This window comes from Natator depressus, chromosome 8 (assembly GCF_965152275.1).
Source record: "Natator depressus isolate rNatDep1 chromosome 8, rNatDep2.hap1, whole genome shotgun sequence".
Taxonomy (NCBI): domain Eukaryota; kingdom Metazoa; phylum Chordata; order Testudines; family Cheloniidae; genus Natator; species Natator depressus.
The window spans coordinates 63,885,674-63,907,930 of NC_134241.1; the positions used below are offsets into that span (position 1 = coordinate 63,885,674).

General features: G+C 38.1%; 1 protein-coding gene across 1 annotated transcript; it reads right to left on the reverse strand.

The window, feature by feature from the left end:
• Nucleotides 1-5,451: 5,451 nt before the first annotated feature.
• On the reverse strand, nucleotides 5,452-22,192 carry ATP6V1G3 (ATPase H+ transporting V1 subunit G3). Its single transcript, XM_074961189.1, has 3 exons — nucleotides 22,044-22,192; nucleotides 13,594-13,694; nucleotides 5,452-6,001 (listed from the first exon to the last, which is right to left on the reverse strand). Exons 1-3 carry the CDS (start codon nucleotides 22,186-22,188, stop codon nucleotides 5,828-5,830), a joined length of 420 nt encoding a protein of 139 aa, XP_074817290.1. The 5' UTR covers nucleotides 22,189-22,192; the 3' UTR covers nucleotides 5,452-5,827.
• Between the last annotated feature and the right edge of the window lie 65 nt (nucleotides 22,193-22,257).

The window sequence follows — 22,257 nt, forward strand, 5'->3', positions numbered from 1 at the left end:
AGATCTCCCATGAATAGGAATCATGCCATTAAATCCCTATGGATCATTAATGAACATTTATCCCTAAGTGTAGACATCTAGAGAAACTCTGACAGCACAAGTGCAGCAGGATATCATTTCACAAGCTAAAAAATCCCAAGATTTGGAAATTGTTTGTGTCAGGAGTTTCTCAAACCAGCTGTTGCATTTCCTTCCTAGCTTTTGACTGTTTCTCTTAATTCTCTTTTTCTGGGGAACTGAGTTTGGTTTTAAGTCATCTTTTATAGTGCAGCTCTTCCTTTTGAGGCAGCAGAGGCATTTTTATAACTTTAGATTGCAAGCCTTTGGAGGATTTAACCAATTCATTAGGCTATATGATGGCAGCTGTCCTACTGTGGACCCAGTCCTACTCCCACTGAAATCAACAAGTGGTTTGTGATTGATTTCAGTGGAAGTAAGATTTGGAATTAAAACAAATTTCAAAATCATGAAATTTCCCATGAAATGGAAATTTTGGTCCCTACACAGTTGTATATGTATTGAAAACCTGTTGTAACACAAAAAGAAAAGGAGGACTTGTGGCACCTTAGAGACTAACCAATTTATTTGAGCATAAGCTTTCATGAGCTACAGCTCACGAAAGCTTATGCTCAAATAAATTGGTTAGTCTCTAAGGTGCCACAAGTCCTCCTTTTCTTTTTGCGAATACAGACTAACATGGCTGCTACTCTGAAACCTGTTGTAATACAAAGTGCCAGGAGGAGATGTGAGATTGGCACAAGGGAACCTTCCTAGAGAATTGCCTGAGATTTATTTAGCCATTGATTTCATTTATAATTATAAGAGGGGGCACTTTTATAGGTTCCAATGGCAGTTAGGTACCCAATTCTCAGAGAAAGTCAAGGAGAGTTAGACACCTTCCTGCCTTTGTGCCTTTGCAAACATCCCCCTAAGTGCCCATCCTGTGGTCTGCATTTGTGTTCAAATTCTAAACAACAATAATCAATGTTATTGTAAGATCTGGGTTTAAATTGCAACAAGGGAGGTTTAGGTTGGACATTTTGAAAAACTTCCTAACTGTCATGGTGGTTAAGTACTGGAAATAAGTTGCCTAGGGAGGTTCTGGAATCTCCATCATTGGAGATTTTTAAGAGCAGGTTGGACAAACACCTGTCAGGGATGGTGTAGATAAAACATAGTCCTGCCATGAGTGCAGGGGACTGGACTAGATGACCTCTCGAGGTCCCTTTCAGTCCTACAACTCTATGCTTCTATGAATTTCTGCCATATTACTAAATGTGCAGTGTGTTGGGGAGAGTAACTGTCCTCCTTGATGGAACTGGCTTGGGGCAGGGGGAAGGGATGTCATGAAGCAGACTAGAACATTATGAGTGCAGCAGATATATCACTAGAGCTGTTCTATGAGAAACTCTGACATAGAAAACATCATTCTGAACAGGAACAAAAATTCAAAATTTTGAAAATTTCCTATGAAACTATTTTTTGGGGGTCAATCAAAACATTTTGTTTTTATGTCAATAGTTTATATTAGTTTTTAAATGCTATTTTTATATTTTTAAAATGTTATTTAAATTATATATTTTATCATTTTATAAATAGGCAGTTGGCATTGTAATTGGGTTTGAAAGTGGAATTCTAGTTGGCTTGGTGTCTGGTAATTGGTATGCTAATTGATTTGGTACTTGTTTTGCTCAATTTGTATTCTCACTGATCACTTGTGCCTAACTGCCATCACTTTGTAACTGCTATTCTAATTGGTACTATTCTATCTATGCTATGCGATATTTTGGAAAGTCACGAAGGACCAGATCCTCAGTTGGTGTAAACTGACAGAGATTTATTAAGGACAGTGCAGGTTTGCCGACCCTAAATGTTCACAAATCATGAGCCAGGTCCCTAAAAAGCACGAGATTACCAAACAAACAAACAAACATACAAAACCATAGTTGGTTTCTTTCTATTTCCCTTCTTGTTTCTAACCCTTCAGGTCACATTTTCAGGCTTTTCTCTGCAACCACGAGGACTACAAACTTACTTTAAACAAAATGAACCCAGAGATACCCCTCTAATTGTATGAATCTAGGAGCTGTGATGTTTCAAAAAGCATCTTACGTTGCGGACTTGTGACAAAATTGCGCTAGTTGGCAATGCAGAAATGCTGCTACACCAGTGCACATCAGCTGAAGATCTAGTGATTAGAAAGATGATAAATGTTTGCAACGTTACATTCTTGTTAATGATGTCATTATGAAGATGATAATGTCATCATCATTGATAATAATGGAGGGGCCAGTGAGAGATGAACCCCTCACGAGTATCCTCTGGTTTAGCAACTTGAAGTATTGGGCCCAATATTTTTTTAGAGCATCGTGGAATGCTTTACTATGAGGGAGGAGTATTATTCCCATTTAACAGATAGGTAAACTGTGACACAGAGTTCAAATGATTTGTCCAAGGCTACACACTGAGTCAATGGCAGAAACTGGAGCAGAGCCCTGGTTTATTTACTCTTACTCCCTGCTCTGCTAAACAACACTGCATCACTTCACATACTGCTGTCGTTTAGTGGGCAAATTTTTTTTTTAATACAATGCAGCTCAGCAATACACCAAATTGCATCATATTAGTACACCAACTTTCCAATAACAGGTGGGAAACCTATTGGTGCATATTTTTTCCTTACCACTCCTTTCTCTGCAAGGCAAATACCTCATCTGCTGAGCTCTAGAAATGTAATTATTAAAAGCTGGATTTTTGTGCTTTTTAATATCAAGCGTTTCATGATATATTCTGTAGTATTCAATCCTTGCCTGCCTCCTATGTCCACACATTGATTCACATATCACTTCCACAAGATCTATGCACTTTGTCTTTAAACATTTATTTAGAAGCCAAAGAGGAAGAGGTGGAGCTCTGTGGTGAAGCAGAGAAACAATGTGTCAGGTTTCAGAGTAGCAGCCGTGTTAGTCTGTATCCGCAAAAAGAAAAGAAGTACTAGTGGCACCTTAGAGACTAACCAATTTATTTGAGCATAAGCTTTCGTGAGCTACAGCTCACTTCATTGGATGCGTGCAGTAGAAAATACAGTGGGGAGATTTTATATACACAAAGAACATGAAACAATGGGTGTTACCATACACACTGTAACAAGAGTGATCAGGTAAGGTGAGCTATTACCAGCAAGAGAGTGGGGGGGAAAAAAACCTTTTGTAGTGAGAATCAAGGTGGGCCATTTCCAGCAGTTGACAAGAACGTGTGAGGAACAGTGTGTGTGTGGGGGGGGGAATAAACATGGGGAAATAGTTTTACTTTGTGTAATGACACATCCACTCCCAGTCTTTATTCAAGCCTAAGTTAATTGTGTCCAGTTTTCAAATTAATTCCAATTCAGCAGTTTCTCGTTGGAGTCTGTTTTTGAAGTTTTTTTGTTGAAGAATTGCCACTTTTAGGTCTGTAATTGAGTGACCAAAGAGATTGAAGTGTTGGGTCGTCCTTCAGGATAGGTTGTAGATCCTTGATGATGCGTTGGAGAGATTTTAGTTGGGGGCTGAAGGTGATGGCTAGTGGCTTTCTGTTATTTTCTTTGTTGGGCCTGTCCTGTAGTAGGTAACTTCTGGGTACTCTTCTGGCTCTGTCAATCTGTTTCTTCACTTGAGCAGGAGGGTATTATAGTTGTAAGAACGCTCGATAGATATCTTGTCGGTGTTTGTCTCTGTCTGAGGGGTTGGAGCAAATGAGGTTGTATCGTAGAGCTTGGCTGTAGACAATGGATCATTTGGTGTGGTCTGGATGAAAGCTGGAGGCATGTAGGTAAGCATAGCGGTCAGTAGGTTTCTGGTATAGGTTAGTCTCTAAGGTGCAACAAGTACTTCTTTTCTTTTTGCGGATACAGACTAACACGGCTGCTACTCTGAAACAATTAAGTTAGTTATCCTCTACATTGTACACCAGGTTCAGTTAATCCTGTGCACATTTGGAGTACCTCCATTAAAATCACTGTACTTATTTTGGCATTACACCAGATTAACTGAAATCAGAAGATAATCCTCTGTCTGAAAAGCTTTAAAGCTTTCTGAAAACAATTATTCCACACTTTTAAGTTGCAACCATTACAAGAAATTGTCTTACACCATTCTCCCTGAATTGCTTTAACTCACACCATATCTTCATTCCACTAGCAAATCAGTGTATCTTTTCATTTTGAAACATCAGAATAAGTGCTCTGTTAGCAACTGCTAAGAAGCCACCCAAAAAATATTTTCCTTGATACTCAGTATTCTCTTAGTCTGGAATTCAGAACAGACATAAATTTTCATGTCTGAAGTATGCTTGTATACACAGAGTCTAAGCAACCACAGAAAATGTAATAATCAGCACTTGTTTTCACTAGATGATTATATAGAATTAGGATACAACCTTGAGGACTCATATTAACTGACACAGTTTACTATGGCAGTGCAGTCTCTCTGCACAGAGACAAGCTGTGTTTAACACCATGTCATCTGGGTAAACCTAACTGGAACAAGGATTTGCCTATGACCCACTGGCATGAAGTGGAACACAACTTGTTTCAGTCTACATAGACTAAAAAAAGTCATGGTAATTGTTTTGCTAGTTATTGCAACTCCTTAAGGTTATGATCTAACTTGACATAATTTTCTAATGAAAACAAGCCTTCAGCTGGGCTCATGACATAGGGCCTGATCAAAATCCCATTGAAGTTAATGGGAGTTTTTCCAATGACTTCTAAGGGGCTGAATCAGGATGGGCCAGATTCTGCTATTCTCACCTTGAGTAGTATTCTACTCCACAAAAATCAATGGAGCTATTTGAGGACTCACGTACTACTCAAGGTGAGTAAAGATGGGAGAATCTGGCCCAGTGTAAAAGCAACAGGATCTGGCCCTAAGTAATTTGACTTCAGTGAAACTCCTCATGGATTTAGGTACTATTCAATGTAAGGATTGCAGAAAACAGCCCTACCTAATTTTTTTTGCTTCATGACAGATATTCTGTTATGTATCTTGAGCTAAAGCTATTTCATTATTAGTATAAATCATTTATATCGATTTTCAGACCTAAAGCAAAGCCTGTAGGGTATATGGTGCAATTTAACAGTAGGACAATTCTTTGAGAGTGGCATGGGCAGGTAAATATGTAAAATCAGCCAGAACTATATTGTGCATTTACATTTTACAAATTACGAAGAGCCATCACTGTGGAAATATGAACTATGTTACTGCATGTAGCGTTGTTCTAGTCGTGTTGGTCACCCACCTTGTCTGAATTGTGATTTAAGGGTCATTACTCTAGACAGGTCATTGCAAATGCATACAGGAAACTGAAACAGCCTACTACTATAATATCCATAACCAACACAGTCCATTTGCTCAAAACAAGAAAGAAGTTCTTTAATTTTAAGTAAAATGAAACATTATTACATATCTGATCATTTTAAATGTACTAAGGATTGGGACAAACAATTTCATGCAACACCCCCAGTAGTACAGAACACTTGATATAAGAAAAGAAATAAAGACACCCACTAAAAAGCTGTCAGTGTCAAAGAATCACTTGTTCTGCTGTTGTCAACTTTCTACTATTTAAATGACAGGGTAATAGCTATCAATAGGAAAAACAAATCCATTCCACCAAATTCTTGTGAAACCTTGTAGCATTTTGTCACACAAAAATTTTGGTGTGTGGCTGTGTGCTTTGGGCTTAGTGTTTCTCTTTCACGTACAGACAATCCCATAAAGGAGATGATGATTTGGGTTACTAGGAAAACAGTGTGCCTTCCGTTGATACATGCACACATCAATGGGATTTAAACTGTGTCTCTGTAGTTTGGGTGGATTTCAGGCTTGATGTCATATACCATGTTCAAAAGTTGTTTCATTATGTTTTCCATATACTTGTGGAAGCTACTGGTGATGTCTCGGACTTTTTCTGTTGTTTGCTCTTCTATTTTAGTGGAAAGGTTACCTTGGGATCCCATTATCTACAAAGGCAAAACAAGAGAAACCCTATGAGCAAAATAAAGGCTTACATCACAGCCGTGTTTACTGTAGCCAGGGCAGCCTCTAAGAATGTCTTTCTATCCCCGAACATAAACATTATGCAAACCTTTCACAGTGCTCTGTAAAAGTAAGGTTTAAAGTAGATTAAACCATAAACATAATAAACAGGATTAATGGGAACGCTTTGGATACTTGTTAGCGATGAAATGTCCCCACGTAGTGCAGGTTTCCAATGTCACTGTTGCGTACAATGTTTATGAAGAGTTTTTTCTCTTTAACATTTTTGAATATTTTCATTTTATTGATTAATCCACTACATTCTATCACTGATAGGTTTGTTTGAGCTCACAAAATTAATGCAAACCATGGCTTTTGAAGTGTGGAAGATGGGAATGCTTCCTAATAAATAAATAAATTAAAAATGAAGCCTTTGTGTTTCCAAAGCACTGAAACATCTTCCATGGTTACTGATGTATAACCCTCAATAGGCCTCATTTGAGGCCTTTTAATATTACATTTTCTTATCTGGCCAAATACCAGACAGCTTCTGGCACAATAAATATCAGGACATTCGCTTTGGATGTAATTGTATCTTCCCTTCTTTCTAGACTAGCTGAACATTTTAGCAAGGTTATGTTGTAAACAGATGCACACATTCCAAATCTGTGACTTCATCCCTCCACTGCCCCAACTTCCTGTGAGTGTGCTTCCCTTATAGAAAAGTCCTAAAGAGTTTAATCGAACATTATACCCTGCTGTAGGATGGCTCACAAAACCTGGGAAAAGAAATGAATAGAGAATGATAGCCTCTTAGATCTCTATAGAATCCAGTTGTACTCATCAATATTAAATTCTATAGGGCTTTTCCATAAGCGTTCCAGTTTTTCTCTGGGCTGTTGCTGCAGATAATTCTAAAAATAGTGCAATATACAGTAGCTACCCATAGCTAAAGAGAACATCCTGTGAGTGTGATAAAGGAGCAATACATAGTGTGAATTTTAGGTTTTGTGGTTCCAAGGCACACCCTTACTACTGTTTCAGTCTTGTGGCTCTCTTGAGCAGAGGCTACTTGTTGAGGCAAATTGTGTTGTGGTCCAATGGTCACAAGATACAAGGGAGCATATAGGTGAGCAGCAATTCTCCAAAAAGGGCCATATTTTTGGAGTTTAATGTTGGCACACCCTCATCATGTATCATTGGAAAATTTATTTTGTGTGTGTTTAGATGAGGTCTGATGTAGAGCTGTCAAGGGGTACTGTAAGCCTTAAGGCAAAGTGAAACAAGGGTACCCAAAATGATTGATTGTCGTTTTTTTGCACAGTTCCACAAATACTGTTTACATTAATTTCAACACCTCAATGTGGTGTTTATTGGTCCAAGCTACCAAATGACAATGTATTAAAAATATATATATTGGTTTTGCATGGCCAAGTTTGTTTTTCTTTTCAGAAATGATGACGCTGTTTAGCATGTGATAAAAAGGGCAAATATCAACATATTGCAATATACTTACATGAAACGTTTTTGCATTGCATATTCTGAATTGTCAGGGTCTCACAAGTGATTATAGTTTCCTCTATTTTCAACTGAAATTTGCTGACCAGATCAGACTCTTGCTGAAGGTTGGGCACCAGGAGTAGCAGATTATGTGCCGATGGTTTATACTGCACAGTGGGTAGATTTAAATGCATGTGAATTCCTAATGTACTGTGCCTCCATTTATAAGCTTTTGTACATACAATGTAGCAAACAGTTTGCCTGGTAGGAGGTTTTAATTTGTAATTGCCTATGCATGTAGTACAAGCCATTGAAATATTCTAGAATCTAGCTTTTAAATTTAATTTTGCACAGATCAGTATTCATGTTAGAGATGACAATACACAGCTTCATGCTGGGCTTCAATCAAGTGCTCACTAAATGGAAATGGCAATTTTGATAGTACCATAGGTCTAAACTGTATCTAATTTAGCACAAATTTGTATACGTCTACAAAATGAAAAATGGTGGTAGTGGTTGTGATAATGCTCACAATATACCTTGGGAATTTTACCTTCACAGGGAAATATATGAAGTTGTGGAGGATACAAGTCCCGTAAAGCTTATGTTAAAGAGAAAAAGACTCCCCACAAACATTGAAAAATGAGTTGTTTGTCAAAAAAATCAAAAGAACGCAAAACTGTCAGAAGCCACCAGAGCTGCACAGAATTCTGTGGTGCTGGCAGCCGAAGCCAGGAGAGATGAATTGTATTGGTGGCGACTGGATGAGTTTTCTAGTTTAGGTGATGTGCCACCAATATTCTATCACCGGGGCTTCTTTTGGAAAAACACAAGCAAGTCAAATTTGGCACATGTCAGGGATGTATTGAACCCAGGAAAGAAAACAGACTCTGAATCTGAGCAGAGAGCATCATGTTCACATGCTTTCGTAGTCACCAGAGCAAGCACATCCTCCAGTGTTTGATCCTGGTGCATTGTTTACTTGAGAGAAACACACAAGAAAAATAAGAAATGTTGTAAATTAGAAACATTTTAGAGAGCAACCTATGTAAGGGAGACAGCACTTGAAAGAGGAGATGATGACATGTTGCACAGGCTATGTGTGGAAGACTTGATTGCTAAGGATGCACTGTATCACTCAGCATGCCTTTCTTCCTATTTATGTAAAATAAATCTTAAAGCAAAACCATCTAGTTACACTTATGACACTGCATTTTATCAGCTGATTGAAGAGATAGACAATGATCTTATGTGAAACAAGAAGGCTCTTCTCCTGTCCAAGCTGCTACAAAGCTATAAAGCTCTACTTCTCTCGGATGTAGAAGCTGCAAGCTATTCCAGTCCCAAATTACAGGTAAGATTAGAAACAACAATGAGGTTTTGCAAATTCATTCCATGCACAACATGGACAAGGCAAGTCTACCATCATTCTCTGCAGTGCAATGACGTTAGCTGCTAGTCATCTGAAGCAGGAACTTAACTCATCCAGATGTTTTATAGATTGTCTTCTGATTAGTGAGCCTGATGAACAGCTTTCAAATGAACAAGTGGTTTTGCATAATGCTACTTCAGTCCTTCAGTCTGAAATAGCCGAAATGAAAGCCTCCGCATATTATCCAATGCCAGGTGATTGCAGTTTACAGAGCTTAGCTGCTTTTGTACCCTAATTAGTGCAGGAGTTTGTCCTTTGGTTGCTAGATAAAGAGGCATATAACTCAGACAGCAATGAGTGTCATACCTCAGAAGACAGTCAGTTGTGCAGTGCATAGTATTTAACAGGTCCAAAATTATCACACCATTACACATAAGCTTTGCTACAAAGCTACACCTGAGTTTGGGTCATGCAATTTAACTGACATACAACATCATCAGGGATTCTGCATCAATTATGATGAGCTAAGGTGATTCATGACTAATGCGGCAACAACCGAAGTAGAAAGACTCCAGTGAGGTGTGCTCATTCCAAACGGAATTGAACCACTTCATGCTGGTGGAAATCTCATTCATGACGGAGATGATAGTATAGACATCAACACAGAGACCACTGATGGAAAGAATACCTTCCATTCTGTGGCTAGAGTGCTATTTCAAGAACAGACTGCAAATAGTCCAGCATTATGAGAAATTCACTAAACCATGGGAAAGAAAAGTCACTTAGTCTCCCCGAGTAATCAGAGTCTCTGATGCAGTATGCAGCATTTGAAAAACTAGAACACGTCCAGAACTGACTTGCCATGAAAAAGTACTTGAGAAAATAAACTTTGGTATCCTACCAATGAACTCTGTCCAAGATTTCTCCTGGTGTCTTTAAGACTACTACCTCGTGATGTCCTGCCAATACCAAATTATATTGATAGCTTGCAACAAAGAAAAGCACCTACACAGTAGTTGCATATGCACCTATTGTGGATACAAGACAGCTGCCAGGGCCAGAGTCTGTCCTACAGTGCTGAAATGTCTGCCGCTGTAGGACAGCAGCATGTTGTTGACACCAAGAAGCAGCAGCTGTCTGCTGTTGCTCGGCAAGTGAAATGGACTCTCTCAAATGAACTTGGTACCAATATGATCTGTACCCTGTGCTATTTTATAGCATGTATTGGGAAATTCTGGGGAGATGCAGGATTGCTAGAGCTTCTTGTTGATTCTGATGTGTATGCAGCTTGTACTGCAAATCAAATGCTGCAGGTAAGCAATTCAGCTGTGTTCTACGTGGCTTGTGATTTTTTTTGCATTTGAGGCTCTGAGTGCTCTTAACAAATTTATTATTACATTTTGTTTTACCCTTTAGATTGCTATTGTGATGATTTGAGGTCACAAAAAAATCTGATTTCATGTCTTGAAATAGTACAGAGAGTCATTAAACTACCAGAAACTAATGCAAATATTTCAAAGTGGTCATTTTAACATGTTGATAGTGTCATTGTTTGTTCTCATTTCTATGGTAACAGCACCACTTGACAGGTCCACAACATACTTCATCTTAAAGTAGACATAATAAGCTTTCAAATGATGTATGTTATGTGTGTGTAGAGAGGGTACATGAAGTCGACCAAATCAGTGGTCTCTTGCTGCTCACCTAATATCACCAAATTCATTTTCCTTGTGACTTTAGCCCAATTTTGGCCTTCAAAGATGACAAAGTGAATGAATAAAGATTATCCTTTGGAAGGATTTCCATTGAAATGATATTCATTTTCTAAGTAGCATCTACTAAACAATTGGTCTATATTATAGAATTAAAACTTTTGCTAGTTTGAGAGAAACAAAAGGAAACAAACAATTTTAAATGCTGGGAAGAGATTATTATTATCTGTAATAATTATTTTTCTGAGGATAATAATTAGCATTATATGTATCTTAACTTTGGGCCAAACCCTGAGGGCCTTTACTTGGGAAAGATCTGACTCCTTCCACATAGTGAGCCATCTCCATAGAGAGAACTTTATGCAGATTCAGGGTAGCTAGATGTTGTCTCCAAATCAACCCCATGGAAAATGCTCAAGAGTGTTACTATGCACTTGGGTGGAGCCTCCTCCACACCAGGGACCCTTCCCCCTTAATTCACACCACAGGAAAAACATACAGTATTGTAAGTTAATTAATGATTGAATTTCTGCCTGGATTTTTTCATGTTCTTGTTTTCTACTACTGAGTTCCAAACCCTTCATATTATTGAACTTCATTTGATGTTGTATTTAAGTTATGATCTGTTTTGACTTTGAGGATTTTACCGCAGTGTCAGACCAATGACTTCCATAGTGTTGCTCCTAATCTTACATCTGGTATGAATGAGATCAGCATCAGGCCTTGTATCTCCATAGGTAGGTGCCATACCTTAAGGATGTTGTGTAACCTGTTCATTGTAGTTTAAATTAACCAGGTAAATTATGCACTTATTTACACCCCATTTCTTAGGCTTAATTCATTCATGTTTATCGAGCTCTTGGAGATCCTCATGTGGAAGGGCCATAGTGTTATTTCACTATGAGAGAGACTCTCAACATTCAGAAAGGGATTTTGTACACCCCAAAGTTAGAATCCTGGGGAGAGAGTTGATTTAGTCTGTTATAAAGATAGGGCCGTTTGGCAAATTTTGGATCCAGATCTGTGCTCAAATTTTGCACGCTGCTAAAGTGGATATTAGCAATTATCACTCTTATTCAACACCAATTGTTGTTTATTGTTATTGTTTATTATGGTCTGATATGTTGTGGCTGGGGTATGAGTCCACACAGAATTTAGTCCAACATGTCTCTAATGAGCCACAGTCAAGATGCTAAGTACAATGGGGAACTTTAAATGTGGCTGTAATAACTGTGGAATTATAAATGTTTTCACAGGAACACATGAGCCAGCACATGAACTAGTTAGGGACCACTGCTCTGGCACTGCCCTCCTTACTGCCCTCCAGGCTTGGGTTAATAATGTTGTCATTCTTCTGGGACAGACAAATGTCCGACATAAAGGGGTCAGGGAAAGTGAAGGAGGGTTGTAATGATCGTTTACAACATGCTGGCTTTGGAAGAGCTGTATGTGCTCTTGTCATCTTGTGTAAACTGCTTCAATCCACAATCTACAATATTAGCTCAATGTGGTAATTGTGGGTGTAATGAGAAGATTGTGCTCAAAATAAGGCACAGAGAAATTTCTTTCTCCTTTGCTCAAAGTAAGGCGCAGAGAAATTTCTGTCTCCTTTGCTGTTTCAGACATCAGACGACAGTTTCTCTCTTTCTGGCTTGAATGTAAAGGTGAACACATCTGAAAGATATTTTACCTTTTTTTCAATTGTCAGTAAAAATCTGAAATAGTATGTGCAGGACAAGTCTGCCTGCTTTACTGTGAGATTATCTCTTGGAGATGACACTCTGGCTGAAGTGACAAGCTGATAAATTTGACTTCCTCTTCTCCTCCCCACCCCATTCAGCTGTTGTAGCTTTACACGGAATCAGACAAAAAGGAAGTCCAGTAAAGCAAAGAGAATAGTTTGTGATACCCCTTCATGAAAACAGCAAAGAAAATTGAAAAATGATGGAATATCTAAAATTTACTAAAATTCAGAAATTCAGGTGCAAAAATGCCAGCCAGATTACTATTTTACTCTGAAAAATGTCATGGAAAAAAAAATCAGTTTTGAACAGATGTTGCTGTGTGCATAGTTGGAAGCTAACATTAAATGATCAGAACTAGATAAATAATAGATTTTTGCATTTCACGGACAGTTTAAAAAAGTAAAAAAAAAATTGTTGGCTTGGACCAAAAATGAATATTTTTCAACTTTTTGGTGAATCATTTTGGATTTTTATGTAAATAAACAAATTAAGGAAATTTTGCAATGAAAAGTCATTTCAAACCAAAAATTTTCCAAAACAAAATGTTCACATCTGATCAGAATTCTGTTTTTTGTTTTGGTTTTTTTGCAACCAAACTTTGATGACATAAACACAAACTTGTAAAACGTTGTGGTGTTGCCGAATCTACATTTTTCACTGAAAAAATGTTTTGCCTGTAAAATTTTGTCCGACACTATAAATGAATAAACGCAATAGCTTTTCATAGGGCCTGACCCAAAGCCTTCTGAAGTCAGTGGAAAGATAACCGTTGACATCGATAAGCTTTGAGTCACTGCAGCTCAACTCTTTGTATATTAGTTAGCAACCAGAATTGTACCTTATTCCAGCTTCTGCTCTGATGTTAACAGAAAATCTGCCTGGCATTAAAAAAGAGAAACTGAAGGTACTTTTAAAAAAATATGTGCATTATATATATTTCCCAAAAGACGGGCCTGAATGATCCCCAGCATCTGAACAGTCCTGAATTTTAGTAAGGTTTAGATCCAAAGCCCCAGATCCAAAAGTCCCTGAAGTTTGTGAAAAGAGCCGAACTTTGAAGTCCAGCCCCATTGCTAATATTTTCAGTGAATAAGTAAATTCATTATGAATTGTTGGACAGCTGATAGTGTACCGTATATAAAGGATCTACAGTAAGGACCTAATACAATGCTTATTGAATCATGTCCTCCCCTTCTCTATTGACTTCCATGGACATTGTGAAATATGTATGTAAGCTTCTTACTTACATTAGATTGTTTGTGCCTGAATTCCCTCTCCCTCTGTAACCTGTAGTGGTCTATCTCTGCTATGGCTTCTTCTTTGGCTTGCTTCAGTCTCTTTCCCTTTCCTGGACAGAGAGAGGAAACATAGGGTTACTTTGAAATTAGCATTGTGCCTGAAGAGATGGTTGTCTCCACACAGTACTTATTCTACACAGCATAGTATTCCATGTGCTGAATCCCCAGTAAAGTACTTGAGAGTTTTGATTGCGTGCAGATTACTAGTAAGATTTTCAGGAGTGCCTAAATGATTTAGGGAACACAGGTTCCACTGAAAGCCAATAGAACTTGTGGTCCTAAGTCACGAAAGCACCCAACCTATGGTATCAGGCCCTTCTTGTCTACAAGTACACAACAATCATAAAAAATGGGTAGGGTTGTCAACAATAGAGCATACGGCATTTTCAACTGATTTTCTTTATCACAACATAAATGACCATTTCTTATCACTGCTTCATGTTCAAATAAAATGCTTATCTTTGCTTAATTGGCAACGGTAGCAATCAGAGAACAGGTTTGAGTTGTCACTGATTGGAAGAGACATTATTCTATAAGATTTGCTGTATTGATTCGCTGCCAGGAACCCTTCAGTCCACGCCAACTGGATTCTATTTAATGCTGGCAAATTTCCAAGGCACTTTGAAGATGCAGCTCAGCCACTAACAAGCTAAGTTGCAACATTTACATTTTATTGCCCGCCCCCCTTTCATCCAAACACTTGTAAAATGCACAGGTGGGTGATTTAAGACACAGAGGACATCAAAGCAGCTTTTGTTTTCTAATGTGTGGAAACATGAAAGTGATGGCAAAATCAATAATTTATTTATTTATTTATTACAGAAAAATCTTTGTTATCCGGCATGTTAGGAATGGGGAGGGGGTCAGGAGTGTGCGGTTAGCTAAGAGTTATACTTACCAATGGAATACCAATTTTCAAAGAATTAGAATACAATAAAATGAATCAAGAATAAAATAGTATACAGGGACTCATCAATCCAGTAGTGCACTGCAGAGTGGTTGGTTTCTTGAAGCACTTAGGTTTATACAGGTAAAGTTTTCTATACAGTAGGTTATCTTATGAAACTATATATCACTATGGGAAGCGCATGGCATACACCCAGATCACTAAAAATACACTTAACATTAAAACTATACTGAATATAATTTAATCTTTGATTCAGAAGACACTTCAGGATCTTGCAGTGCATCAGGGTCATCATTATCAACATCAATTATCATTGTAGATGTAGAAGGTATAGGAGATTGGGCTGAATCTGTAATGACCCTATGACACACCCTGGAAGCTGCTATTTTGAATAAATCCCTGATGTCAGCTTGCTTACTTGTCTTCTGCCTCTTTTGCATGAAAGTAGAGTGCAGAATGTACAATTGCATAACCTCCTGGGCAGTATACTAGTCCCGGTTACTAGATGGGAGATATCAGAAATGCCAGTTAATAGCGCTTTCTGGTTGATAAAGTGTCGGATAACCCAGCTTTTACTGTATTATGCTAAGTGACCCTTACGCTGTAATAAAGACTAAGGCCCTGATTCTGAAATGACTTATGTACATGCTTAACTTTACACACTGTGAACAGTCACACTGATGTCAATGAGTACTCGCAGCCTGTAAAATCAGTGCAGTGTTGGATATGATATATGTAACTCCTGGATCTGACAGGATGCTCTGTGTAGGAGGAGAGAGAGAGAATTAATAGAAACATGTTGCTTATGGAATCGGAACATGAAACAAGTGGTGAATTTGTGATAACTGTTGGAATTTGATATCTATATGTGTATTTGTTTCATAGGATTTTGTCAAAATCCCCCTAATCCCTACAGGATCCTACAAATTCTCCACAAACTGCTGTCTGGGAAACCAGCACTTGTCAGCTGAGGGAACCATAGTTGCTGGAACTAGGGGTGCTGGTGGTGCTGCCGTAGACCCTGGCTTGAAGTGGTTTCTATTTATACAAGGTTTACAGTTTGGTTCAATGGTTCTCAGCACCCCTACTATAAAAATTGTTCCAGCACTCCTGGAGGGAGCTATAAAATGCTAGATTTAAAACTGATCCACAAGGGGGAAAAAGAAATGGGTTTGTCATTTTTGTGTTTTTTTGTTTTTATATTAGGTCTTGTCATGCCTGGAAGACTCTATGATGACGTATAAATGAATGAAATGATAATATCACAAGCAGAGAACAATGACATTTTTCAGATGAAACTTTTTTTTTTTTTTGGCCAAAAATTGTAGATTCTGGTCAACCAAAACATTTTGTGAATTTGCATAAAATTTGCTGGATTGTTTTGGTCAAAAAAAAATTCTAAAAATTTAAACATTTCATGCTGATGTTTTCAAAACAAAAGTTTAGATTTTTATTTGAAATTTTACTTCAGCTTTATTTAAAATAGGTAAAAGCCACTCAAATTAAGTATTTTGTTTCAGGCTGAGCAAAAATGATATTTTTTTTACTTTTTCAGTTTGCCAGAAATATTTGTTTTGGGTTGACTTGAACCAATTTATTTTCAATTTTTGTTTCAGTCAGTGATCCAAAAAATCATTTGTTCACACACACCCAAGAGCCATGAGAGTGAACGTTGGGCATTTAAGAAAGCAAATCTTAGTCTATTTAAAAGATCTTCTTTTTTGGTTAACACCTATTCACAACTTTACACTTATTAATGCTTTGGAGCAAAAGGCTCATCACATGCACCCCCCTTCATTTAAAGTGTGAGAGTTAAAAAAAAATCCTTTTCTGAAACCCCCAGATAAGTTCTTCAGCAAAAGCGGAGAGATAAGAGTTGATGTTCCTTATATTTCTAAGATAAAACCAGCCAATCCCACAACCCCTCCCACACTATCCTTAAATATGCCAGGCCTTTATACATTATTAAGCATTTTGATCAGCTTTAATCTGCTCTTACAGTGCAACTTGCCAAGAGATGTCACATTTTGAATCTATCCTACTAAAATTCCCCTGCATGTAGTCCTCAAATGCCATTTCTCAGAGTCTGCTAGACACTGAAGGCCTGATTCTGATGTCAGTTGCACCAGTGTAAATCAGGAGTAACTCTACTGAAATCAGTGTTGTAAAACTGAAAAGGAGTACTTGTGGCACCTTAGAGACTAACCAATTTATTTGAGCATAAGCTTCCGTGAGCTACAGCTCACTTCATCGGATGCATACTGTAGCTCACGAAAGCTTATGCTCACATAAATTGGTTAGTCTCTAAGGTGCCACAAGTACTCCTTTTCTTTTTGCGAATACAGACTAACACGGCTGTTACTCTGAAACCTGTTGTAAAACTGGTGTAAGTAAGAACACTTTCAGGCCCTAACTATCCACTTTTGGTACATGATTTAGTTCAGACAACAGCATCAGATTGAGGCAATTGTTCATTTCTTCTGTAGTACATCATGCTACTGTGGATTGGTTTCAGTTGTTTTGTACGTATGAAGCCATATCAGATGTAACATATAGTAATATAACTCTCCTAGGCATAGCTCAAAAATGAATCTGAAGTTTGCCAGAAAAAGTGCTTTTACTGGGTCTGTAACTCAAGAAAATTCTAAGTAAAAATGACTGATTCAGGGGTAAATTATCTGCTCAGTGAGCAGGCCAGTCCCAAGTCACTACCAGCATTTCAGTGAATAGATTTAGAAGCAGTAAATTCCTAAAAGCCTCGTACTGATTTATGGGCTACTTGACTCACTGAATGTGCTTATTGTGGGATTCAAGGAGGGATCAGGTATGATTATATAAAGCCTTTATACAGAAGGAGCAATACACAGTGTAGAACCTGGTGGATTTACTGAACATCAGCCCATCGTGTGGAATGTTTTTATGTTTACTTAATTAGATTTGTCAGAGTCCACATGTCACTGGAGATCACTAAGAGTTTGTAGAGAAGGGCAGAGGATGGACATTTTTTTTACCCATTTAAGATTAAAGTATATTCTTTTCCACAGGTTCTATTTCTTGAATCAGACTTTGCTACATCAGGTTCTGTTACTGCTCCAAATATCCAGAAGCAGTAAGCATAGATTGAATGACTCATGTAAATACTTGAGGTTGGCCTAAGCAACAGAATTTGGAGCTGGGGTTGGGTCTTTATTTTGAAATACAACCCCTCTAAATTTGAAGGTCTTCAGATCTGGGTTTCCAGTTAAAGCTTTATAGCGCTACCCCTTAATAATTAAATGAGGGTGCCAGATTCTCAGCAGATGTAAACCCATGGAGCTCCAATTGACTTTGATGGGAGCTGTGCTGATGTACATCATCCACAATCTGGGTTTGGTTCTCGAGAACTAACTAAGCTACCCTTAAGTCTGGGGGAGTTTCAAATTTGGGATTCCAGCTGGGGCCCATCTCTAGTACATTTGTTACCCATTTGGTCACAAACAATCCCTCCTGACCCCATATTAAATAAACTAAGACACATTACAAAATTGGATTTCTCTGGTTTTGGTAATTAATCTGATGAAGAAAAAAAAACAGAAATTTTTTTACTGTGTTCTAGTAAGTAAGATATACCATATCTGCTGCCACACACTGGTTGTCACTTAACAGTGGCAGCCATTTAGTTTCTCCATGATACCATTGGTCATGGCACATCAGTGACTTTGTTTTGGAAGAGCTACGGGTGAATTGCTGCTAGTGGACATTGCTGCCTATGTCTGTAATAGGGCATCAACTGCTGCACCTGATTAAATTAAGTATTAATATATCTAAACCTGCTGTTTTACTAGAGGCACGCCAAAATTAATGAATCAGTTTGTCTAACGCTAACCTCTTGTCTGCTACCCTATCTGCACAACAAGTCTTGCTTTTCAAAGTTAGGCCTGTTGTTCAGGGATACAGATGACTTTCTGGGTCAGATTCTCGGCCTGTGTAAATCAGTGTAGCTCTGCTCAAGTCAGTGGATCTGGTACTACATGTTTGGTGGTGGCACAAAACTGAAATTCAGCCAAGGCTATTGAGAAGCGTCTGCTAGAAATATCTGAAGGCAGGAAGGCCATTCTGATGACAAAGAGAGATAGCTATATTCATTTTGGGAGGGGCAAAAATAATCAATAAATAAATTTGACATGGGGTGTGTGTGTGTGTGTGTGTGTGTGTGTGTGTGTGTGTAAACGTATAATTATGCTGACTTCGAGTTTTGACCAAAAACCATGGCCACCAACTTCAGCAACAATAATCAGATCTTCCACCAAGAGAATTTCATTGAAAAGGCCCATTTACTGGGGGAGGGGAGCACAGGCAGCAGAACAGCACTGGCTCTGCCTGCTCCCCATCCCCTCTCCCCACCTGTATGGGAAAGGACACAGCAGTTCTGCTGAAGGTGCTTCGCCTTCTGTGATGCTCCGAACCCCTGCAAGGTGGTGCTGGGAGAGTGGGGGGAGGGCTCTCTTACCCCTCTACACTGCCATCATGCTGGCCAGGCTGCAGTTTCACCTTTTGTGATTCGGTAGCCCTTTATTAGTCTTCATCTCCTCTATTCAGCTGGAAAGTATTGTTAAATAGCGCCAGGAATAAAAATGACAGGTTTCAGAGTAACAGCTGTGTTAGTCTGTATTCGCAAAAAGAAAAGGAGTGCTTGTGGCACCTTAGAGACTAACCAATTTATTTGAGCATAAGCTTTCGTGAGCTACAGCCCGATGAAGTGAGCTGTAGCTCACGAAAGCTTATGCTCAGATAAATTGGTTAGTCTCTAAGGTGCCAGGAATAAAAATGTACTCTTGGATCAGTAGTTCTTTAATAGTAATATACTAGACTTGATTAGTAAAGTATTGGTGAGATTTTTAGGACTGCTGCAGGTTTGTGAAGTCATGCATAAAAACTAAATCATGGTAAATCGGTCATTTCTGCAAATGCCACATTTTACTTTAGTCAAAAAAAAAATGTATGTATCACTTTCCATTAAACTAAAGCTGCCTTGCTCAAATATGCTTTGGAATTTCAAATACATAATTGAGGATTCTCTGGTAAGTGTCTACATATGGATGACATGATGGTAATTTGCCAAGCACTAAAATGGCATTCTTAAAAAAAATTAGAACATTTTAGTTTCAAGACCACATTAAATTGTCTGTTATGTAGGTATTTGGAATACTCATTTTGAGGAGGATATGCCGCACTTTATACAAATTTAATATAGGTTAGTGGATCGGTATATGCAGTTTTTATATTACATTATATACCAGATATTAACCAAGAAAAGGCCAGATACATCATTTGTTTTTAAAAACATATTTCTATTAGTGTTTCTTTTCTCTCTTGTTTTGTCCAAAAGGAGCCTTGGTGGACTGACATCCCTGCTCTGACAATGCATGTTTATTTTTGAGAGCTGGATAATTATTAATGAAAATAGGGGAGGCAAGGTGGCAGAATTTTAAAGGGAGATTTGGGTTCAAAGGTTGTTTCTGCAATGTATGAAATGAGTTGGTAGTCTCATTCTAGGCTCCAGAGGACATTTGTTTATCCCCTTTGCAAAATCCACTGGAGAAAGTTGCACAACAGCTGTTTTTCAGTGTAGGTCATATTTACAGTTAACATAGAAAGGGTTGCATTAGAACAGGTAGGACAAGTTCACTGTTTTGCTTTGCAACTGAGATTTGCTGATTGCCAACCTGTGAGCAGGATCTTCTGATGTTAACTGGTACAAATTGGCTCAGAGTTGGTGGTTTCTGAATTGAAACAGAATATGCTTGACTTGCTTTACAAATTACTATGTGCACAGGTTACCTGTTAAGTGATAATTATAACAGATACATTAGTATTTTTAAATGACTGTTTCAGAAATATTTGTTTTTTTTGTTTACATTCTATTTTATTTATTTCCAATCATAAGTCAAATTCTGCTGTCATTTACATAGGTCTAAATCCAGAGTGATTCTTTTGAAGTTGTTGAAATTATTCTGGATTTAAACTAGTATATCTGGTCTGTGTTAAATTACTGCTGTGAAACACGGACATTCAAACAGTGAATAAAAAACTATAATGCTTTAAATTATGGTTCATAGAAGAATTCTGAAAATACCATCAATAGACCACTGTTATACCAGCAAAAGCCCTAGTGTAGACGCAGCTATATTGGCATAAAAATCCAATTGCTGGTGTACCTTATTTTGTTTGAGGACCTGCTCTAAAAGCATATTTTTGCTGGTAAAAACTGTCTATACTAGGAAGTTTTTGTGGTATTGCTACACTCATAGAGCAACCTTTTCTACTGTAGACTATACCTACACTACTATAGCTATTCCTGTGAGGCAAGGAGAATACAATATGCCTGTTTTAAGCACCAGTCCCACTATAATTATTACAGTAAAAAAAGCATCCCCCTAGCCAAAATGACCATACCGGTACACAAACTTTCTGTAAACTAGATCTTAGAAATCCCAAATGGGAATCTTGCTAAGGCCTGACCTTACTTGCACTTAAGTCATTTAGAGTTTTGTCATTTACACTAATAGGCACAGATTGCAATATTTAGCATACAGACAAAAATCTGTCCCAGTTCTTTAGATTGTGAGTGAATCTGGTACTTCAAATTTGTCCTTTTTAGAGAAAGGTCTTACCTTTTGCCCTGTTTCTGATACTAAATAATAAAATAGTTCATGACAGGGACAGGTTCTAGTTGTTTCCTCATCACCAATAATTCTTAAAGAGGAGACAAACATAATTTGCTTAAAAATAATATAGATGAAGCAGGTACTTGATCAATAAATATGTTTTGTAACTTTGACAAAACAATAGCTGGGTTTCTGTATTTCCGGACTCTAACTCTCATCCCCGTGCCTCAGCACTGTCAGAAGCACTTAGCATTCTGATGTCAGTTTCTGGCTCCAAGGGGTTTGGAAGGTGTTTTAAGCTAAAAAGGCTTTGCGAGTATCCCATGTGGTGTGGCAGTGGTTGAGGTGATGACAGTAGGAATGTATGTTCATGCACAGCAGAGTAAGTGCACCTGGCATCTCAGGTCCTGATTAAGTATGGGCACAGTTTAAGTACATGTATATAATTATGCTTATCAATTATCCAGATTTCTGATTTGGAAATATTCCTTTTGGCTGACTAATTTTTTTTATAGTTCCTCCAAATCAAAAGTAAGCAGCCACAAGCTTTAAGTTATCATAACTAAGGGCCTAACGTTGTATCCCTAACTCTTGCAAAACTCACTTTGACTTCATTTAGGGCTAGATAGTGGCGTTGACAGGTACAGTACCCTGTCTGCTTCCCATTTGCTCTGGGGGATAGTAATTTGCATCTGAGCTAAACCAGCAGCAAATGGCAATACCTTCCAGGGCAGCTCAGTTGCACTGGCCAGGAAAAAGAACACAACATTTAAAAATAAATACTGTGGTTTTTATCTAATGAGTATTCAGTGGGAAAATACAGTAAACACAGGCCAGATACTTACTCTTTTTGGCTTCTTCTAGTTTGTCTTTGGCACGTTTTTCTGCCTGTAAAAGTTGCTGGATTCCCTGAGACTGGCTGGTCATGCTGATTTTTGGGTCTGGTGTGCCTTTGTAATAACTGGGAGTGAAGGGGGAATTATATACCATTGTCTATCTCTTCATTGTGTGTTTTGTTGTGGCAACATTCAGTACAAGACCCATCCAATTTGCACCAGT